General features: G+C 41.0%; 1 protein-coding gene across 1 annotated transcript in view; it reads left to right on the top strand.

The window, feature by feature from the left end:
• The window catches only part of DYNC1H1 (dynein cytoplasmic 1 heavy chain 1), a 47864-nt gene that overhangs the window by 22828 nt on the left and 8001 nt on the right, over positions 1–17035 (top strand). Inside the window, exons 39-64 of the mRNA XM_065685226.1 lie at positions 461–667; positions 762–883; positions 1259–1424; positions 1652–1815; positions 2085–2214; positions 2943–3076; positions 3363–3477; positions 3604–3765; positions 3844–4058; positions 4146–4350; positions 4490–4663; positions 4763–4882; positions 5000–5120; positions 5742–5937; positions 6587–6704; positions 7674–7889; positions 8445–8657; positions 8858–8985; positions 9373–9526; positions 10310–10456; positions 10538–10688; positions 10895–11148; positions 11320–11454; positions 11549–11643; positions 11736–11910; positions 16292–16367. Of these exons, the coding sequence (XP_065541298.1) occupies positions 461–667; positions 762–883; positions 1259–1424; positions 1652–1815; positions 2085–2214; positions 2943–3076; positions 3363–3477; positions 3604–3765; positions 3844–4058; positions 4146–4350; positions 4490–4663; positions 4763–4882; positions 5000–5120; positions 5742–5937; positions 6587–6704; positions 7674–7889; positions 8445–8657; positions 8858–8985; positions 9373–9526; positions 10310–10456; positions 10538–10688; positions 10895–11148; positions 11320–11454; positions 11549–11643; positions 11736–11910; positions 16292–16367 (4093 nt within the window). The remainder of the gene's footprint in view (positions 1–460; positions 668–761; positions 884–1258; positions 1425–1651; positions 1816–2084; positions 2215–2942; positions 3077–3362; positions 3478–3603; positions 3766–3843; positions 4059–4145; positions 4351–4489; positions 4664–4762; positions 4883–4999; positions 5121–5741; positions 5938–6586; positions 6705–7673; positions 7890–8444; positions 8658–8857; positions 8986–9372; positions 9527–10309; positions 10457–10537; positions 10689–10894; positions 11149–11319; positions 11455–11548; positions 11644–11735; positions 11911–16291; positions 16368–17035) is intronic.

Below are 17035 nucleotides of genomic sequence, written 5' to 3'. Positions count from 1 at the left end.
CCAGAATTTGGTGATACATCCACCTTAGTCAGTCACTTGTATACATAGCAAAAACAGAAAAATTTATTGAGCAGAATCTGTATTTCTGTCTCAAAATTCTTAACCTAAAACCTACTTCCTTTGCTACTTCAATAATACAGGAGCATTGCTTCATTTAGTATTAAAAAACCTGTGGTAATGTTTAAGAATATCTCTCATCTTTCAGTGTATTTAGATGGAGTAACAGCTACATGAAGCTATAATATTCTAAGTACAAGGCTGGGCAGTAGATGTTGCTGCATGGTAAATGGAGAACATACAGTGAGAAGCCAACAGTATACAGTCATAATACAGACTTACCTGAAATATAGATAGTATACGTACTTCCACCACAGATAGCCAAGTTTTCAGGCCTCTTGATATACTCTTTTTCAAGCCTTAGTGTATTGTAACTATTTCTTTTCAATATTCTCTTTTTAAGGTGGTTGGACTCAACTTTTCTAGTGCTACAACTCCAGAACTGCTCTTGAAAACTTTCGATCACTACTGTGAGTACAGGCGTACACCTAATGGAGTGGTGTTGGCTCCCGTGCAATTAGGAAAGTGGCTGGTGCTGTTCTGTGATGAAATCAACTTGCCAGATATGGATAAGTACGGCACACAAAGAGTCATATCCTTCATTAGACAGGTTTGTTTTTCTTTGTAATCAACTATACCACAAGAGTTATTTTCAAGGAAATACAGCATTCCACTGATCTTACTTTACTTCTGTTTTTTTCCAGATGGTGGAACATGGAGGGTTCTATCGTACATCCGACCAGACGTGGGTGAAACTGGAGAGAATTCAGTTTGTTGGTGCATGTAATCCACCCACAGATCCTGGAAGAAAACCTCTCTCACATAGGTAATGCATCTAGTAAACTCCATATAGCAACAGAATAGGGGTCAAAATTGAAGCATTAACTATGTAATCTGTTCTTAATACAGTTGCTTAATGCCAGCTGTGCCAGAATTACTCCTTACTTGTGAACTAACTGCTAGTTGGTTCATTAGGACAGCCAGCCAGTGGACTCACTGCTATGCTCCTTGAACGATCTGTCTGAAGGGCTGTGGATACTTCAGTATGCTTTGTGGTCTGAGTCACCAAGGAGCAATCAAACCAACTGCTTTTACTAATAATAATTTTGAACCAAGATGTTAATTTAGTCTTGGCAAAACATAATGAGAATAGTACAAGTTGTAATTTGACTTTCTGGACTTTGTAATTTGCTATCTTCAGATTTTTACGACATGTTCCTGTGGTTTATGTGGACTATCCTGGACCAGCTTCACTCACTCAGATATATGGGACATTTAATCGTGCAATGCTAAGGCTGATCCCATCACTTCGTACATACGCAGAACCTCTTACTGCTGCTATGGTAGAATTCTACACAATGTCTCAGGTAAATTGTTAAATACAACCCCAATCCTCTAGTATTAGAAATCTTCCTTCATTTAACATGCATTGTTTGTCTTTCATATGGATAATATGTGTACAGGAGCTTGACTAACAGAGTTCTGGTGAAAGCTACTGGATGATGCTAACAAAATAATATCTTGCAGTGCCAAGGCCTGTAAAAAATACAATGCAAATTTAAGATGAACTAACCAATGAAGTTCAAATTTTTAGGAGAGATTCACTCAAGACACACAGCCACACTACATCTATTCACCTCGTGAAATGACTAGATGGGTGAGAGGCATATTCGAAGCATTAAGACCACTGGAAACCTTACCAGTTGAAGGCCTGATCAGGATTTGGGCCCATGAAGCCTTACGTCTCTTCCAGGACAGGTAAAATAAACATGAGATGGGGAACCAAAAAAACAAATAATTAAAAATTAATTTTCCCTGCTCCTTGCCAACTTTCATTAGAAGGCCAAACTGAAGTGTGCTTCATGTTAAATAGCATTAATACAATAGAATTTCCCTTCACTCTACACTCTTAAGGAGTAGTATCTGCACAAAGCAGAAACATACTTCAGTCATAGCACTGCCCTGTGATGTGAGTATATCCTCCTGTTACAGAGGATTTGTAGTCATTGACTTGTTTCTTTATTCAGACTCGTAGAAGATGAGGAGAGACGCTGGACTGATGAGAACATTGATATGGTTGCTCTGAAACACTTCCCCAATATTGACAAAGAAAAAGCTATGAGCAGACCTATTTTATACAGCAACTGGCTGTCAAAAGTAAGTAAAAATTTAAAAATAAAAAATAAAAAAAATTTGGGAGCAACAACTGAGTGATGCAGCTCTTACAAGCTATCTGCATGTATATTAACATGATAATTGGTGCCCTTCATTTTGTTAAGCTGATCCCCGAGAAGCTGTTACTATGATTATCTGAAGTGCTATTGTAAGATCTACCACAGTACCTACAAGCAGTATTAGACAGTATTTCTCAAGAACGGTAAAACACTTACAGAAAGTTGACGACAGTTACTGCTTATGGAATCTCTTGGATAAGGCAATGACCTTTGGATAATGCTGATGTTATACTCTTTATGGTGGACTGTTTCTTGCTATCTGAAGTCATACAGCTGTGCAAGCTGTAGAAATCTTCCAGGGTCAAGGCAAAAGTTCATCTAGCCTGCTGCCAAAAGCAAGTGGCTAGGAAAGGCTGTTTAAAATAAACTGAGGAAGTAAGGGAGGGGAGTAAGTTTGTCATGGTACTTCCCAAGTCTCTTTGGTGACTGGCAGCACAGATTCAAGCTATGATAGGTTCAGTAGATAATCAAACCCTGTGCTGCTATCTGTGGCAGTTTAGGCTGTGGGCAGTTCCTAAGCAAGTTAAATGAGTACAGCTTTTGTAAAGCATTGTTACTTAAGTAAGTATTTGAATAGTTCTGCTTTCATCTACTCATAAATTGGTCCCTATGTAATCTTAAAATCCATACTGTATTGGCTGATTCTTTCAGGATTATATTCCAGTGGATCAAGAAGAATTAAGAGACTATGTGAAAGCTAGGCTTAAGGTCTTCTATGAAGAAGAACTTGATGTACCACTTGTTCTGTTCAATGAAGTCTTGGATCATGTGTTAAGAATTGACCGGTAAGTTGAGACTTCAGTTGCTGATAGTGTAAATAGTATTTAGAGACTTTTTCTGAAACAAAAGGATCATGCTGCATTCTTACTTCCTCTGTAGTCAGGCTACTCTGAGAATAGAGCATGATCCTGTTGTTGTCCATAGACAATATACTGCTGGCTTCCAGATAGCAGGATCCTATCTGGAAAGGTGTGTCAGTTTTGGTACTAACTTGGAAGTTTAGCTGTTCAAGGGAAAGCATCAGTAAGTTGATAACACTTGCCAAACATACTTCGTTATGTTCTTTTTCAGAATCTTCCGTCAGCCACAGGGCCACTTGCTGCTTATTGGAGTCAGTGGAGCAGGAAAAACAACCCTTTCAAGATTTGTTGCCTGGATGAATGGTTTGAGTGTCTACCAAATTAAGGTTGGCATGCTAATTTAACTTCAAAAACCCTGTTAGTCAAAGCTCACACTTCTTAAATACTGACCTCTAAAAAAATACATTAAAATCTAAAGCAAAATATTGATAACCAGTGTTAAATCTTACTAGGTTCACAGAAAATACACAGGTGAAGATTTTGATGAAGACCTTAGGACAGTATTGAGACGTTCAGGCTGCAAAAATGAAAAAATAGCTTTCATAATGGATGAATCAAATGTTTTGGATTCTGGATTCCTGGAGAGAATGAACACTCTCCTAGCCAATGGAGAGGTAGGAGGATTTTTAAGTAAATACTTAAAGCACCTTTTTTACAACTATAAGCTACAACAAAACTATCTTTTGAATTAGGTTCCTGGTCTCTTTGAAGGAGATGAATATGCCACCCTTATGACTCAGTGTAAAGAAGGAGCACAGAAAGAAGGTTTAATGTTAGATTCACATGAAGAACTCTACAAATGGTTCACCAGCCAAGTTATTCGCAATCTCCATGTTGTGTTCACTATGAATCCATCTTCTGAGGGCCTGAAGGACAGGGCAGCTACGTCTCCTGCGCTCTTCAACAGGTAATTGCTATATATTCCAGCATGTATTGCAAGTACTATTAAAACAGTACTTAGGGGGAAAGTCTTCACAGATGCTTTGTGTTTCAGGTGTGTCTTGAACTGGTTTGGAGACTGGTCAACTGAGGCACTGTACCAAGTAGGCAAAGAGTTCACAAGCAAAATGGATCTTGAGAAACCAAATTACATTGTGCCTGATTACATGCCAGTTGTATACGATAAGCTACCCCAACCACCAACGCACAGGGAAGCTATTGTTAATAGTTGTGTGTTCGTTCATCAGACTCTTCATCAGGTATGCTATTATTACACTGCTTAACTTCTGTTGATCTTTAGGCCACAGCACCATGTACCAGTTTCCTAAAAAGTACGATCTTTGGCATCCAAATAGATTTAAAAACAATGCATAATCAACAGCCTTTTCTTGCCTAAAGGCTAATGCTCGTCTGGCAAAACGGGGAGGCAGAACCATGGCAATCACACCACGCCACTATTTAGATTTCATCAACCATTATGCCAACTTGTTCAATGAGAAACGAAGTGAATTGGAGGAACAGCAAATGCATTTGAATGTTGGTCTTAGAAAAATCAAGGAAACAGTTGATCAGGTACGTACCTTTAAAACTTTGCCCTCAATAAGTCTGGAGTGATTAAATAGATCTCTGTGCTTAAATGGATTTTCTCTCCCATCTTACAACCTATCTAAGGTGGAAGAATTGCGGCGTGACCTAAGAATAAAGAGTCAGGAACTGGAAGTAAAGAATGCAGCAGCCAATGACAAGTTGAAAAAGATGGTGAAGGATCAGCAGGAAGCTGAGAAGAAAAAGGTAAAAATATTTGTGGTTTTGTCTGTGTATTTGTAAATATTTTTGTTTACAAAACAGAGCCTGCAGAGCAAGTACTGGAAGAATTTCAACGTCTAAAAAGCAGCAATTTCCTTCTAGGTCATGAGCCAGGAGATTCAAGAACAGCTGCACAAGCAGCAGGAGGTCATTGCAGACAAGCAGATGAGTGTAAAAGAAGATCTTGACAAGGTGGAGCCTGCTGTCATTGAAGCTCAGAACGGTATGCTATCAACTGACATCACCCTGTGGGTTTGGGTCTAAAACTGCAGTCCATGGAAGTGTGTTTTGTTGTGGTCTGAGTTAGTCCTGTCTAACAGAAGTGTAGGCTCTGTTCAGAATATAGCTGAACAGTGTTGAAAAAATTCCTAGTGGTTGAGCTGTTTGTAGTACTGGTCTGATACCTGATACTCCTTTTATGGCCTGTGGCTTTCTTTCTAGCAGCCCAGCACTAGTTAGTTCTTCAGTCTATGTATTCATTAAAAAGCTCGTACTCAGAAAGGCCATTGATGCCTCATTGCTGCACATACACCATACAGTCAAGCTGTCCATTTGTTAAACTGGATAGAGAAATCACTGATTTAAGTGAATCATTTTTAGGCAGCAGAATAAGTTGCCTAAAAATGATTCACTTATTGTGGCCAGTTGGAAGTTGACAATCACAGAAGTTTATCTTGTGATATAGTAGTTTAAATGTTATCCACTAGTATCTGCTTCTCCAATAATCTCAACTTCCCTTTGAGAATCTTGAAATGCTTTTACAAATCCAAGGTACTTCAGTGGACTTAGCTAACTGTTTGTTTTTTTCCTAATCAATGTTCATCATCTTTCTGGCACTGGTTAGCTGTGAAGTCGATAAAGAAACAGCACCTGGTAGAGGTCCGTTCTATGGCTAATCCACCTGCAGCTGTTAAGTTAGCACTGGAGTCAATCTGCCTGCTACTAGGTGAAAGTACAACTGACTGGAAACAAATACGTTCCATCATCATGAGAGAGAACTTCATTCCAACCATTGTTAATTTTTCTGCTGAGGAAATCAGGTAAAGTGTAAGCGTGTGCTATTTATGCGAATAATCTGTTTACAAAGATACTGAAGGTCATAACTGGACTTCCCTCTGTGCAGTTGCTTTGGTAGCACTTCAGGTCTTTTGAGACCAGTTTATTGTTGCATGTAGTGAATGTGTAGGTAGTACAGGAAAAAGACTACTGAAGCAAAGGTGGCTTGTCAGACTGGAACAAAACAGCTGCTGCTGAGTAACCTTAAGGCATAGTTGCAAAGCAGTGTGTTGCTGTTCAAAGCTACATCATTAGTTGAAAGTAGTTTTGCGGCAATAACAGACCAAGTGGCTGAAGCTTTATCCAGGGACCCAGCTGGCTCTGAATCTGAGTAGAAGGTCAGATTAGACTATAGAGACACTGAATTCCCTTCCAACTCCAAATTTTTCTGAGCAGAGCTTAGCAATTTATGAGTGACTAATCTTAAAATACTGTTAAAATGCTTTTTAACCCTTGTAAACTGTAATTGCTAAAACAACATCTTGAACTAATTAAAACATCCCAGCTACCAGTCAGCAGAACTGCTAGGAAATGTTCATGTCAGCTGTGGAAGGCAGGCCAGATAAAGGAGTATGAACACATGTGCTGACATACAGTGTACTCGTGCTGTGTCTAAAAACATTTCCTTTGCAGTGATGCCATCCGGGAGAAGATGAAGAAAAACTACCTGTCAAATCCAAGTTACAACTATGAAATTGTAAACAGAGCATCACTGGCCTGTGGACCTATGGTGAAGTGGGCAATTGCACAGGTAAAGTCAGTAGTTTGGAGAAGCAAACATGAAAAGAGTGACCCTGAAGGTGTATAACCGTGTCTGAAGGCTCTGAATTTGGCTCTATTCAACGAAATACTACAAACTGCTTTGCTTCAGAGAAATCAGTAGATTATTCAGATGAATGCTGATGGGCTCTCTAGTACTGTGCCAGAGAGCTAACGGCCAGTTGTGATAAAGATTTTGCATGCAAAACTTCAGGTTTACGGTAAGCAAGATCTTTTCTGTATGTAGTGTCATTCTGCAAGACAAAGTTCACAACTGGAAAATGCAATGCATCCTCTTAATAGAGACTGCATAAGTTTCATCTTGCCTCAAAATGAGCATCACTCAAAAGCAGCTCTGTCAAGGTCTTTCAGGCAGACTTTTAAATACTTCACTAGCTTCCTAAAGGAATAGGCTTTTGGAAAGATGTCCCCAGACTGAGGTATTGAAAAATGGTTTTCCTTGCCTATTGGTGGTCAATACAACAATGCTTGGCTTGTTAAAGCTGTGCCTGCTGTGAATGGCATGATGTGGAGAGACTGTTTAGCTTCAGTGTTGCAAATAGGCCATATCCTAACTGGTTTTGACTTATATATTCAGTTCCTTAATAGGAAAGTCACATTAGCGCAGTAGTGGCTGGCATGGACACGCAGTCAAGTACTTACGCAGAACAGTGCTGTATACTAGTTCATGTGGTCTCAACCTTTCAGATTGCTTCCTGTATTATCTACAGAGCAGTAAAAGGATCTTGCAGAAAGCAATTACTTGGGTGTCTATGCTTGGTTTAAACAAAAGTCTTAGGTACTAGTAAACATTTCTAAGTTTCTGTTAAGTAGCTATTCATTGTCATACTGGTTGCAAGTTTCTAAGCTTGAAAAGATGCAGTCAATAACATATACCTGAATGCTGTGGTTCTTACTAACACTGGTTTAAAAGTATAAAGGGCCTGTTTACTGTTCACAGCTGAACTATGCTGATATGTTGAAAAGAGTGGAACCTCTACGCAATGAACTGCAGAAGCTGGAGGATGATGCCAAAGACAACCAACAGAAAGCAAATGAAGTAGAGCAGATGATTCGTGATCTTGAGGCCAGTATTGCTCGTTACAAAGAAGAATATGCAGTGCTGATTTCGGAGGCTCAGGCTATTAAAGCAGATTTGGCTGCTGTAGAAGCAAAAGTAAGACTCCTATATAATAATTTTCCATTCTTTAATCTTTAACAGTAGGAAATTGAACCATTCTTCATACTTGTGCCCAGACTTGGTTGCTTCCCCTGTGTAGTGCATTTGAGCTGTTTCACCTCTGGACATCACAAAGCTTCTTAAACTACTGAAACCCATGGCTTGAGTTGGAAATACCAACTCATGTTGCTGGTTGATTAACAAGACAGTTCACATAAGGCTTAATCTAAGTAGAAAGCCTTTGGAAAAAGGCATGGATGCAGGGTAATTGTAATGTCTTAACTGTGCTGCTTCTGGGAGGGTGGAAGGGGGAGAATTTCTCTGTCTATCTGATCTAACCATTAGCAAGTAGACACTGCTATGCTAATATTTAGCACTTTTAAGTTCAAGATAACAGTTAAAAACAACATAATAAATTAACACTGAAGTGTAGAAGCACTAATTTCATTCTGAGCTTTAAATCTAACTGGGGCCTAGAGATAGTATTTAGGTGTCCTGAAAGACTACCATAACAATTTGTCATCTGAAGACTACTTAACCACTTATTTCTAGGTAAACCGCAGCACAGCTCTTCTGAAGAGTCTTTCTGCTGAACGTGAAAGATGGGAGAAGACAAGTGAAACTTTCAAGAATCAGATGTCCACTATTGCTGGAGACTGCTTGCTTTCAGGAGCTTTTATTGCCTATGCTGGCTACTTTGATCAGCAGATGCGTCAGAATCTGTTCACTACGTGGTCTCACCATTTGCAGCAGGCAAATATTCAGGTAAAGATGCAGTTATGAGTTAACTGTGTATGCATTTACTGCAGTAGTAAATGGTAAATAGGAAAGAAGGTTTAAGATGGGTAAGTAAGGAATGGAGCTACTGGAAAATAATACCTTGTAGAACTGCATTTCCTTAAGATGTCCTCACCAGCTAGTTGGAGAATCTCTAGTCATGTACTAACTGGATGTACTTTTTGTAGTTCCGTACAGACATCGCAAGGACAGAGTACCTTTCCAATGCAGATGAGCGGCTTCGCTGGCAAGCAAGTTCTCTACCTGCAGATGACCTGTGCACTGAGAATGCCATCATGCTCAAGCGGTTTAATAGGTATTTCATTCTAAGATGTAGAATTCTAAACCAACATGCTCACAGGAGCTTTGCACATATCTAAAAATCACAGTGATTCTCTCAAAGCAGTTTCAGCAATTTCACTGCTGTGAGAACTTACAATGTTTGTAAAAGCTTCTTAACTGTGTGTAAACTGAAGAGCTCATTCATCTTTCCTTGCCTTTTTTATGCATAGCTGTTGAAATAAATTGGCCTGAACTGAAGCTGTTTTGTTGCCCTGAACTGAAACAAGTCACTGAACCTGGCCAGCTTATTCCTTCAATATACAGGCTTTCAGAGTTGAGACTTAACCTAAATTCATAAAACTGCTTAGAGACTGTCTGCAGTCAAAACCCAAATAATGACAGTGTTTTATTACCAACTTAGGTATCCATTGATCATCGATCCCTCTGGGCAAGCTACAGAGTTTATCATGAATGAATATAAAGACCGTAAGATAACTCGTACTAGTTTCTTGGATGATGCTTTCAGGAAGAACTTGGAAAGTGCCTTGAGATTTGGTAACCCACTTCTGGTCCAGGTTAGTTGTATGGTGATGTAGAAACTATTAAAAATTCTGCCATGTACTAGAAAACTTTATGATTGTTCTGTTACTAAGTTGCAGACAACTTTATATTCAAACCATGATTTAACAAGTAAACTAGTAGTCATGTATGAGGTGTTACTCCTTAGAAAAATATGGTGAGATACACAGAGGAAGGCTTTTTTTTTTTTTGCACCATTTCAAGATCAGATGCTTTTATTTTTAAATGATCTTTCTTTATTTCCATTTTACAAAACGACTTGCAACCTGTCTGTCTGTCCTTTGTTTTTGTTCGCTATCTCTAGTCATAGATAATAGTACCTAATACGGCTAATTATTTAGAACTAAGTCTACTCTGAGTAGCAGGAAGAAGTTTAATACAAAGAAATGGGCAATGGTAGGAATAGTGACTTTGACTTCAGATGGATATATTTTTTTGTTTTATAGTATGGAAGTGGGGAAGAAAAAGGATTAGCTTGCAGATGGGATCAGTAATTGTTGCCTCTGCTGCTTAGAAAAGGGCTTGCTGTGAATTAGAAATAACACAATTATGACCATTAATGATAGCCCCCTTCCAAGATTTTGTGTTGTAGTAGCCTCAGCTGTGGGCTTGTGTAGCTCAGCTACAGATATAAACTAGAAATACCTTTGAATGTGATCCATATTCCAAACCAGCCATAAATTGATTGCTCACCAAAGCTTTATGCCCTAGTTGGATCAGGTTTTTTAGCTTGAGACACTTGCAAGCAACAGAATCTTGTAACAAATCTCTGCTTCTAGGATGTGGAGAGCTATGATCCAGTTCTGAATCCTGTTCTGAATCGTGAAGTCCGGAGAACTGGAGGCAGAGTTCTGATTACTCTTGGAGACCAAGATATTGATTTGTCACCATCCTTCGTTATCTTCCTCTCCACCAGAGATCCAACAGTAAGTAAAACAAAAGGCTATCCTGCTTATAAAAATGGTATGTCAGAGAACTGAGAGAGTTTTTCGTGTTTCCTGTGACAGGTTGAATTCCCACCAGACCTCTGCTCTCGTGTTACGTTTGTGAACTTCACAGTTACTCGCAGCAGCTTACAGAGCCAGTGTCTGAATGAAGTCCTGAAAGCTGAAAGACCAGATGTTGATGAAAAACGCTCTGACCTGCTCAAGCTTCAAGGTATGCTTACCAAAATTAAACTAACTTCCTCCTGTTCTAAAACAGTACAGTGATTTTATGTAGCTGTAGAAATACAAGCGAAATATCTTTTTAGCTGATACTCTTGCTTTTTTAGAATGTCCAATGACAAAGTACGCAGAATTCATGTAATTCTTAGGAACTAATACATGTCTACAATATGTAACCTAATTTTTCTTCTCATTAAGGTGAATTTCAGCTTCGCTTGCGTCAGTTAGAAAAATCTCTGCTACAGGCGCTTAATGAAGTGAAGGGACGTATCCTGGACGATGACACCATCATTACTACTCTTGAGAACTTGAAGAAGGAAGCAGCAGAGGTCACCAGAAAAGTAGAAGAGACAGATATTGTCATGCAAGAAGTGGAGACTGTTTCTCAGCAGTACTTGCCTCTTTCTACAGCATGCAGTAGTATCTACTTTACTATGGAGTCACTGAAACAGGTAGGGTGAGTTGTTCTTCCTATCAGAAGCTTCATGTGTTTACAGTTCAAAGCTAAATAGGCACAGCCTAATTCCAGCCCTAGCTGCTGTATTGCAATTTGGTAGGCACAAACCATTGACTGTCAAACAGCAGGATTCTAGGAATTAAAAACAAACTCTTTTGTCTTTCAGATACATTTTCTGTACCAATACTCTCTCCAGTTTTTCTTGGACATCTATCACAATGTCTTGTATGAGAACCCAAATCTGAAGGGAATTACAGAGAATACTCAGCGTCTCTCAATCATCACAAAGGATCTCTTTCAGGTTCAGTTTTTTAATTACTAAATGTAATTCTGTATTTTTGAAGGGTCAGAGTTCAAGGCCTCTTACATTGCTGTCTTCACTATTTTGTTGGTAGGTGGCTTTCAATAGAGTGGCACGTGGTATGCTGCATCAAGATCATATAACGTTTGCTATGTTGTTGGCCCGGATTAAACTGAAAGGCACTATTGGGTAAATATTTGTTTTCTCTCTTCACTTTAGTTAGAAAAGTGAGAGTTGTCTTGAATGCACCTAGGCCAGCTCTTCTTTTTCCTTACCGTTAGGGAGCCTACATATGATGCAGAATTCCAGCACTTCTTGAGAGGGAAGGAGATTGTACTAAACTCTGCATCTCTTCCAAAAATCAATGGTTTGACTGTAGAGCAAACAGAAGCAATGATGAGGTTGAGCTGCCTTCCGGCATTTAAGGACCTTGTTTCGAAAGTTCAAGCTGATGAGGTAAGTGTCAGCTATGGTTTGTTTCTGCACTAAACTGTCTGCTTAAGCACTTTCAGTGTCTGCTTTAAGAGTTTCATGCTTACAAGTAAGTAATCCTAGTATGAGAAGGGAAGCCTTACAAATTAACTAGTTGTAGTTGTTGTGAAAATGAATGCCCCTCCTTCATTTGTAATCCAGCTATGAAACTTGACTTGTAAATACCAGTATTATGCATCACTTGGCCTTGGAAGCAGCTTCACTGTTCACCTAACTTTGAGGCCTGCTTTGGTTCCTGTGACAGCAGGAAGTGTGATACTGCGTCTCTTTTACTGTATCACTAATGTGATAATGATGCAGTAGATGAGAGCATCCCTAGCCATACATAGTATCGTTATGGTGGGCTCTTGGACATGACTATTTGAAATAAATTTGGATAGTGCTCTGTTTCTGGACGCTTTGCTCCTTGTCATGATGTGTTATAAGAATGCATCTGTGTCCTGACTGTGAAACTGTATGTTACAAAGTATGTCCTTATCTGAAATAGTACCTGTTTGGCTGCCTCGTTTTTATATTAGAAGTTGAATTCTACTTTTGAATTAGACATTGCTACCTCTAGTTTTCCTCAAATTCTTCAGCCTTCAGGTGTAAAAGAACATACAGCTTGGTAGAGATCTGTAGACCCAGGGCGGGTTGGAGGCAATGCAGAATTAAGGGAGATCATTGAACTGATTGGAGATGTTTAAAGTGTAATAGACAAAGCATAATTTGTGTTTTATGTGTGTTTTTTTCTTAAAAAAGGAAACAACAACAACATTTTGCTTCAAATACATTGAAGCAAAATGAGTCCAGAACTTAATAAATATGCTGGTCAAACTGCAGTCTTGCTCAGGGGAACATTGAAACCATTTATATATGAAACACTCAAGCCACACATATTTGTGGGTCATAGTGGTAGGGGACTCTACTTTGAAAGGAACAGAGGCACCCATCTGTCGGCCTGACCCATCTCAAGGGAGGTGTGTTGCCTACCAAGGGCACGGATCAGGGATGTTGCAGAGATGCTGCCTGGTCTAGTAAGTCCCACTATTGCCCACTTCTAGTGATCCATGTGGATGCTAGTGATATAGATAGCAGTAGCCCAGAGAACATAAAGAAGGACTACAGAGCCCTGGCAGAGGTGGTCAGAGGCTCTGGAGCTCAGGTAGTCTTTTTGTCAGTTCTCCAGGATAAAGGGGAATAATTTAAAAAGGCTAGGAGGATTTGCCAGGTTAATAAATGGTTAGAACAGTGGTGACATAGTCAGGGGTCTGGGTATCTAGAACGTGGGACTCAATTTAGGAGGCCAGGTCTACTGGGGGCTGGTGGAGCTGGTCTGACAATGAAGGGGAAGAGCAGTTTTGGTAGGAGGCTTGCCAGGCTAGTCAAGAAAGCTTTAAACTAGATGTGTTGGGGGAGGGGGGCATCATTCCATCCCAACACACCCAGTCAGTTGCCAGCACCTATAATAAATGCTCGGAGCAATGTAGAGATGTTCCAGCCCCTCCAGACAATGAGCTGGCTTCGTTCGGAGCTTGGCTCAGATGCCTCTATACAAATGCCCATAGCATGGGGAACAAACAAGAGGAATTAGAGATGTGTGCACATCTATGGGGTATGGAGTAGTAGGCATCACAGAAACATAGTGGGATGGCTCCTGTGACTGGAGTGTTGGAATGGAAGATTACAGGCTCTTCAGAAAAGACAGGCCTGGCAGGCGGGGAGGGGGAGTTGCTATTTCTGTTAGGGATAGGCTGGAGAATACGGAACTCTGTCTGGGGACACGTGAGCGAGCAGTCAACAGAGAGTTTGTGGGTCAGGGTTAAAGGGAGAACAGCGATGGAGGACATTACCTTGGGGATCTGTTACAGACCGCCTGGTCAAGAGGACTCTGTAGATAAAGCACCCTATAGATAAGAGAGGAAAAGCCTCACGCTCACAGGCGCTTGTTCTCATGGGGGACTTCAACCACCCTGATACCTGTTGGAGCAACAGTATGGCCCGGCACAAGCAATCCAGGAGGTTCCTCGATTGTGTGGAAGACAACTTCCTTCTACAAGTAATAGAGGAGCCGACAAGGAGAGGTGCCATGCTTGACCTCATGCTCACCAACAAGGAAGGGCTGGTTGGAAATGTGACACTCCAGGGCAACCTTAGTTGCAGCGATCATGAGGCGGTCGCATTTGAGATCCGCAGGACAGTGAGAAGAGCATACGGCAAGCTCACTGCCCTGGACTTCAAGAGAGCAGACTTTGGCCTCTTCAGGAACCTGCTTAGTAAGGTTCCATGGGATACAGCCCTAGAAGACAGGGGGGCCCAAGGCTGTTGGTTGATATTCAAGGATCACCTGCTACAAGCTCAGGAGTGCTGCATCCCAACTAGAAGGAAGTGCAGCAGGAGGGCCCTGGATGGATAAGGAGCTGCTGAGGAAAATTCAAAGGAAAAAAGAGGCTTATAAAAGGTGGAAGCAAGGACAGGCAGCCTGGGAAGAATACAGGGATGTTGTCCAGGAAGCTAGGAACCCGGTTAGGAAAGCTGAGGCCCAGTTAGAATTAAACTTGGCTAGGGATGTTAAGGATAACAGGAAGGGATTCTGTAGGTACATCGCAAATAAAAGACAGACTAGGGACAACATAGGCCCCCTCCAGAAGCTATCCAGAGAACTGGCTACCCTGGATTTGGAGAAGGCTGAGGTTCTGAATGACTTCTTTGCCTCGGTCTTCACTGGCAAATGCTCTGACCACACCACCCAAGTCTTGGAAGGCAGACGCAGGGACTGTGAGAGTGAAGACCTTGGGCCCACTGTAGGAGTGGATCTGGTTCGAGACCATCCTAAGTACCTGAACATGCACAAGGCCATGGGACCCGATGAAATCCATCTGCGGGTCCTGAAGGAGCTGGCAGATGAAGTTGCTAAACCACTGGCTATTGTATTTGAAAAATCATGGCACTCAGGTGAATTTCCCGGTGACTGGAAAAAGGGAAATACAGGCCTCATCTTCAAGAAGGGGACAATGGATGACCCAGGAAATTACAGAGCAGTCAGTCTCACCTCTGTGCCTGGCAAAATCTTGCAGCACATTCTCCTTACTCCAAGTGAGGTCTCACAAGAGCAGAGTAGAGGGGCAGGATCACCTCCTTTGACCTGCTGGTCATGCTCCTTTTCATGCAGCCCAGGATACGGTTGGCTTTCTGGGCTGCGAGTGCACACTGCAGCCGGCTCATATTCATTTTCTCATCAACCAACACCCCCAGGTCCTTCTCTGCAGGGCTGCTCTGAATCTCTTCTCTGCCCACCCTGTAGCTGTGCCTGGGATTGCTCCAACCCAGGTGTAGGACCTTGCACTTGGCATGGTTAAACTTCATGGTTGGCTTCAGCCCACTTCACAAGCGTGTCGATGTCCCTCTGGGTGGCATTCCTTTCCTCCAGCGTATCAACTGAACCACACAGCTTGGCGTCATCGGCAGACTTGCTGAGGGCGCACTCAATCCCACTGTCCATGTCTCCAACAAAGATGTTAAGTCCGGTCCCAACACCGATCCCTGAGGGACACCACTCATTACTGGTCTCCAGCCAGACACTGAGCCGTTAAATCCTGCTTGACCAATTTGGTGGCCTTCTATGATGGGGCTACAGAACTGATGGCCAGGGGTAGAGCAGTTGACATAATCTACCTGGACTTGTGCAAAGCGTTTGACACTGTCCCACACAACATCCTTGTCTCTAAATTGGAGAGACATCAATTTGATAGGTGGACCCACTCGGTGGATAAAGAACTGGCTGGATGGCCACATGCAAAGTGTTGTGGTCAATGGCTCAATGTCCACCTGGAGACCAGTAATGAGTGGTGTCCTTCAAGGGTCTGGAAGTCTTGGAAAAGACCAGACTGTCTTGAGCATTGAACAATATTGGGGGCTAAGTTTAATGTATGATTTAATTTCATTAATATAATGGTGCTTCTGTTTAACAGTGTTAGCCTTGTCTTATTTCTCAAGACTGAAGCTGGTAGTTAATCGAACTTTTTGTTCTAAAGACAGATAAGGTATTAGCATCAAATGGGAAAAATCTTACGAACTTGTACATTTTATTGTTTAAACACTTAACTACTTACTAGATTTTTTAAATATTTGCAAATCGAAGGCTAGTAAAGCTTGGACTGTACCTAGTTCTCCCCTACCCTTGCAATCTTTGTTTCCTAGTGGAAGTTGGTACGTAGCTGATAGCTTCTTCAGTACATTAAATTCTAGATTTTAAGGCTGAGATTGAGCATCTCTATTGCACCATGAACAGGACCTGCACTTTGCAGAAGATTTTTTGATGCCATGAAACTCCGTTTCATTTTCTTTGCATTTTCTTTCAATACAGCAATTCTGTATCTGGCTGGATAGCAGTTCACCAGAGCAGACTGTACCATATCTTTGGAGTGAAGAAAAGCCTGCAAGTAAGTTAAGTTGCACTATTGTCCACACCAATATACTGAGCTAATGTAAGTAGAATTATTGTGATTCCAGAGCAATTCTGAAGTGGAATTTTAATTTGGACCTTAATGCCTGGGAAGATCATCAAGTTGGGATTTTGCAAAGAACTTCAAGTCTGGTGGTTTTGGTTTCAGGTCTTCTGCTGTGGATGAAATGTACTTCTGCAGTCTCATTAGATTACATAATAGTTTGGATTAACCCTAGTCATTGCATATCTGGAGGCAGCTCCAACACACATTTTCTGAGGACAGGACAGGGCTAGTCTACTTAGAGCTTAAGTGTAACTATTGCTCTTCAGTTTCTCCCCTGTTTGAAAGGTAACATTAGGAAGTGTTTGCCGTCTGTGATCATTCAGGAATCATTCCCATAGGTGGCTTTCTAAATTAAGCATTCTAAGCTTGTGTTTACTAGCTATTGTAAAGCTGCTTGACTATTAACTTAAGATTAACCTAGAGTTAATGCTTAATATTAACCTTAGGTTATCTCTCCATGCTAGACAAGTACGTAATACTTCAAAGTCTAGCAGACCAGCAGATTATTGAATGAGAAGGAGAGATCTGGAAGTTATTCCAGGAAGTTAAAATCACTTAGTTGCAATACTTCTGGACTGTAGATTTTGGAAACCCCTAGC

The sequence above is a fragment of the Lathamus discolor genome, chromosome 6 (genome assembly GCF_037157495.1).
Source record: "Lathamus discolor isolate bLatDis1 chromosome 6, bLatDis1.hap1, whole genome shotgun sequence".
Classification (NCBI taxonomy): Eukaryota; Metazoa; Chordata; class Aves; order Psittaciformes; family Psittacidae; genus Lathamus; species Lathamus discolor.
The sequence above is the reverse complement of the archived record's forward strand: the minus strand, read 5'-3'. Positions and strand labels throughout refer to the sequence as shown.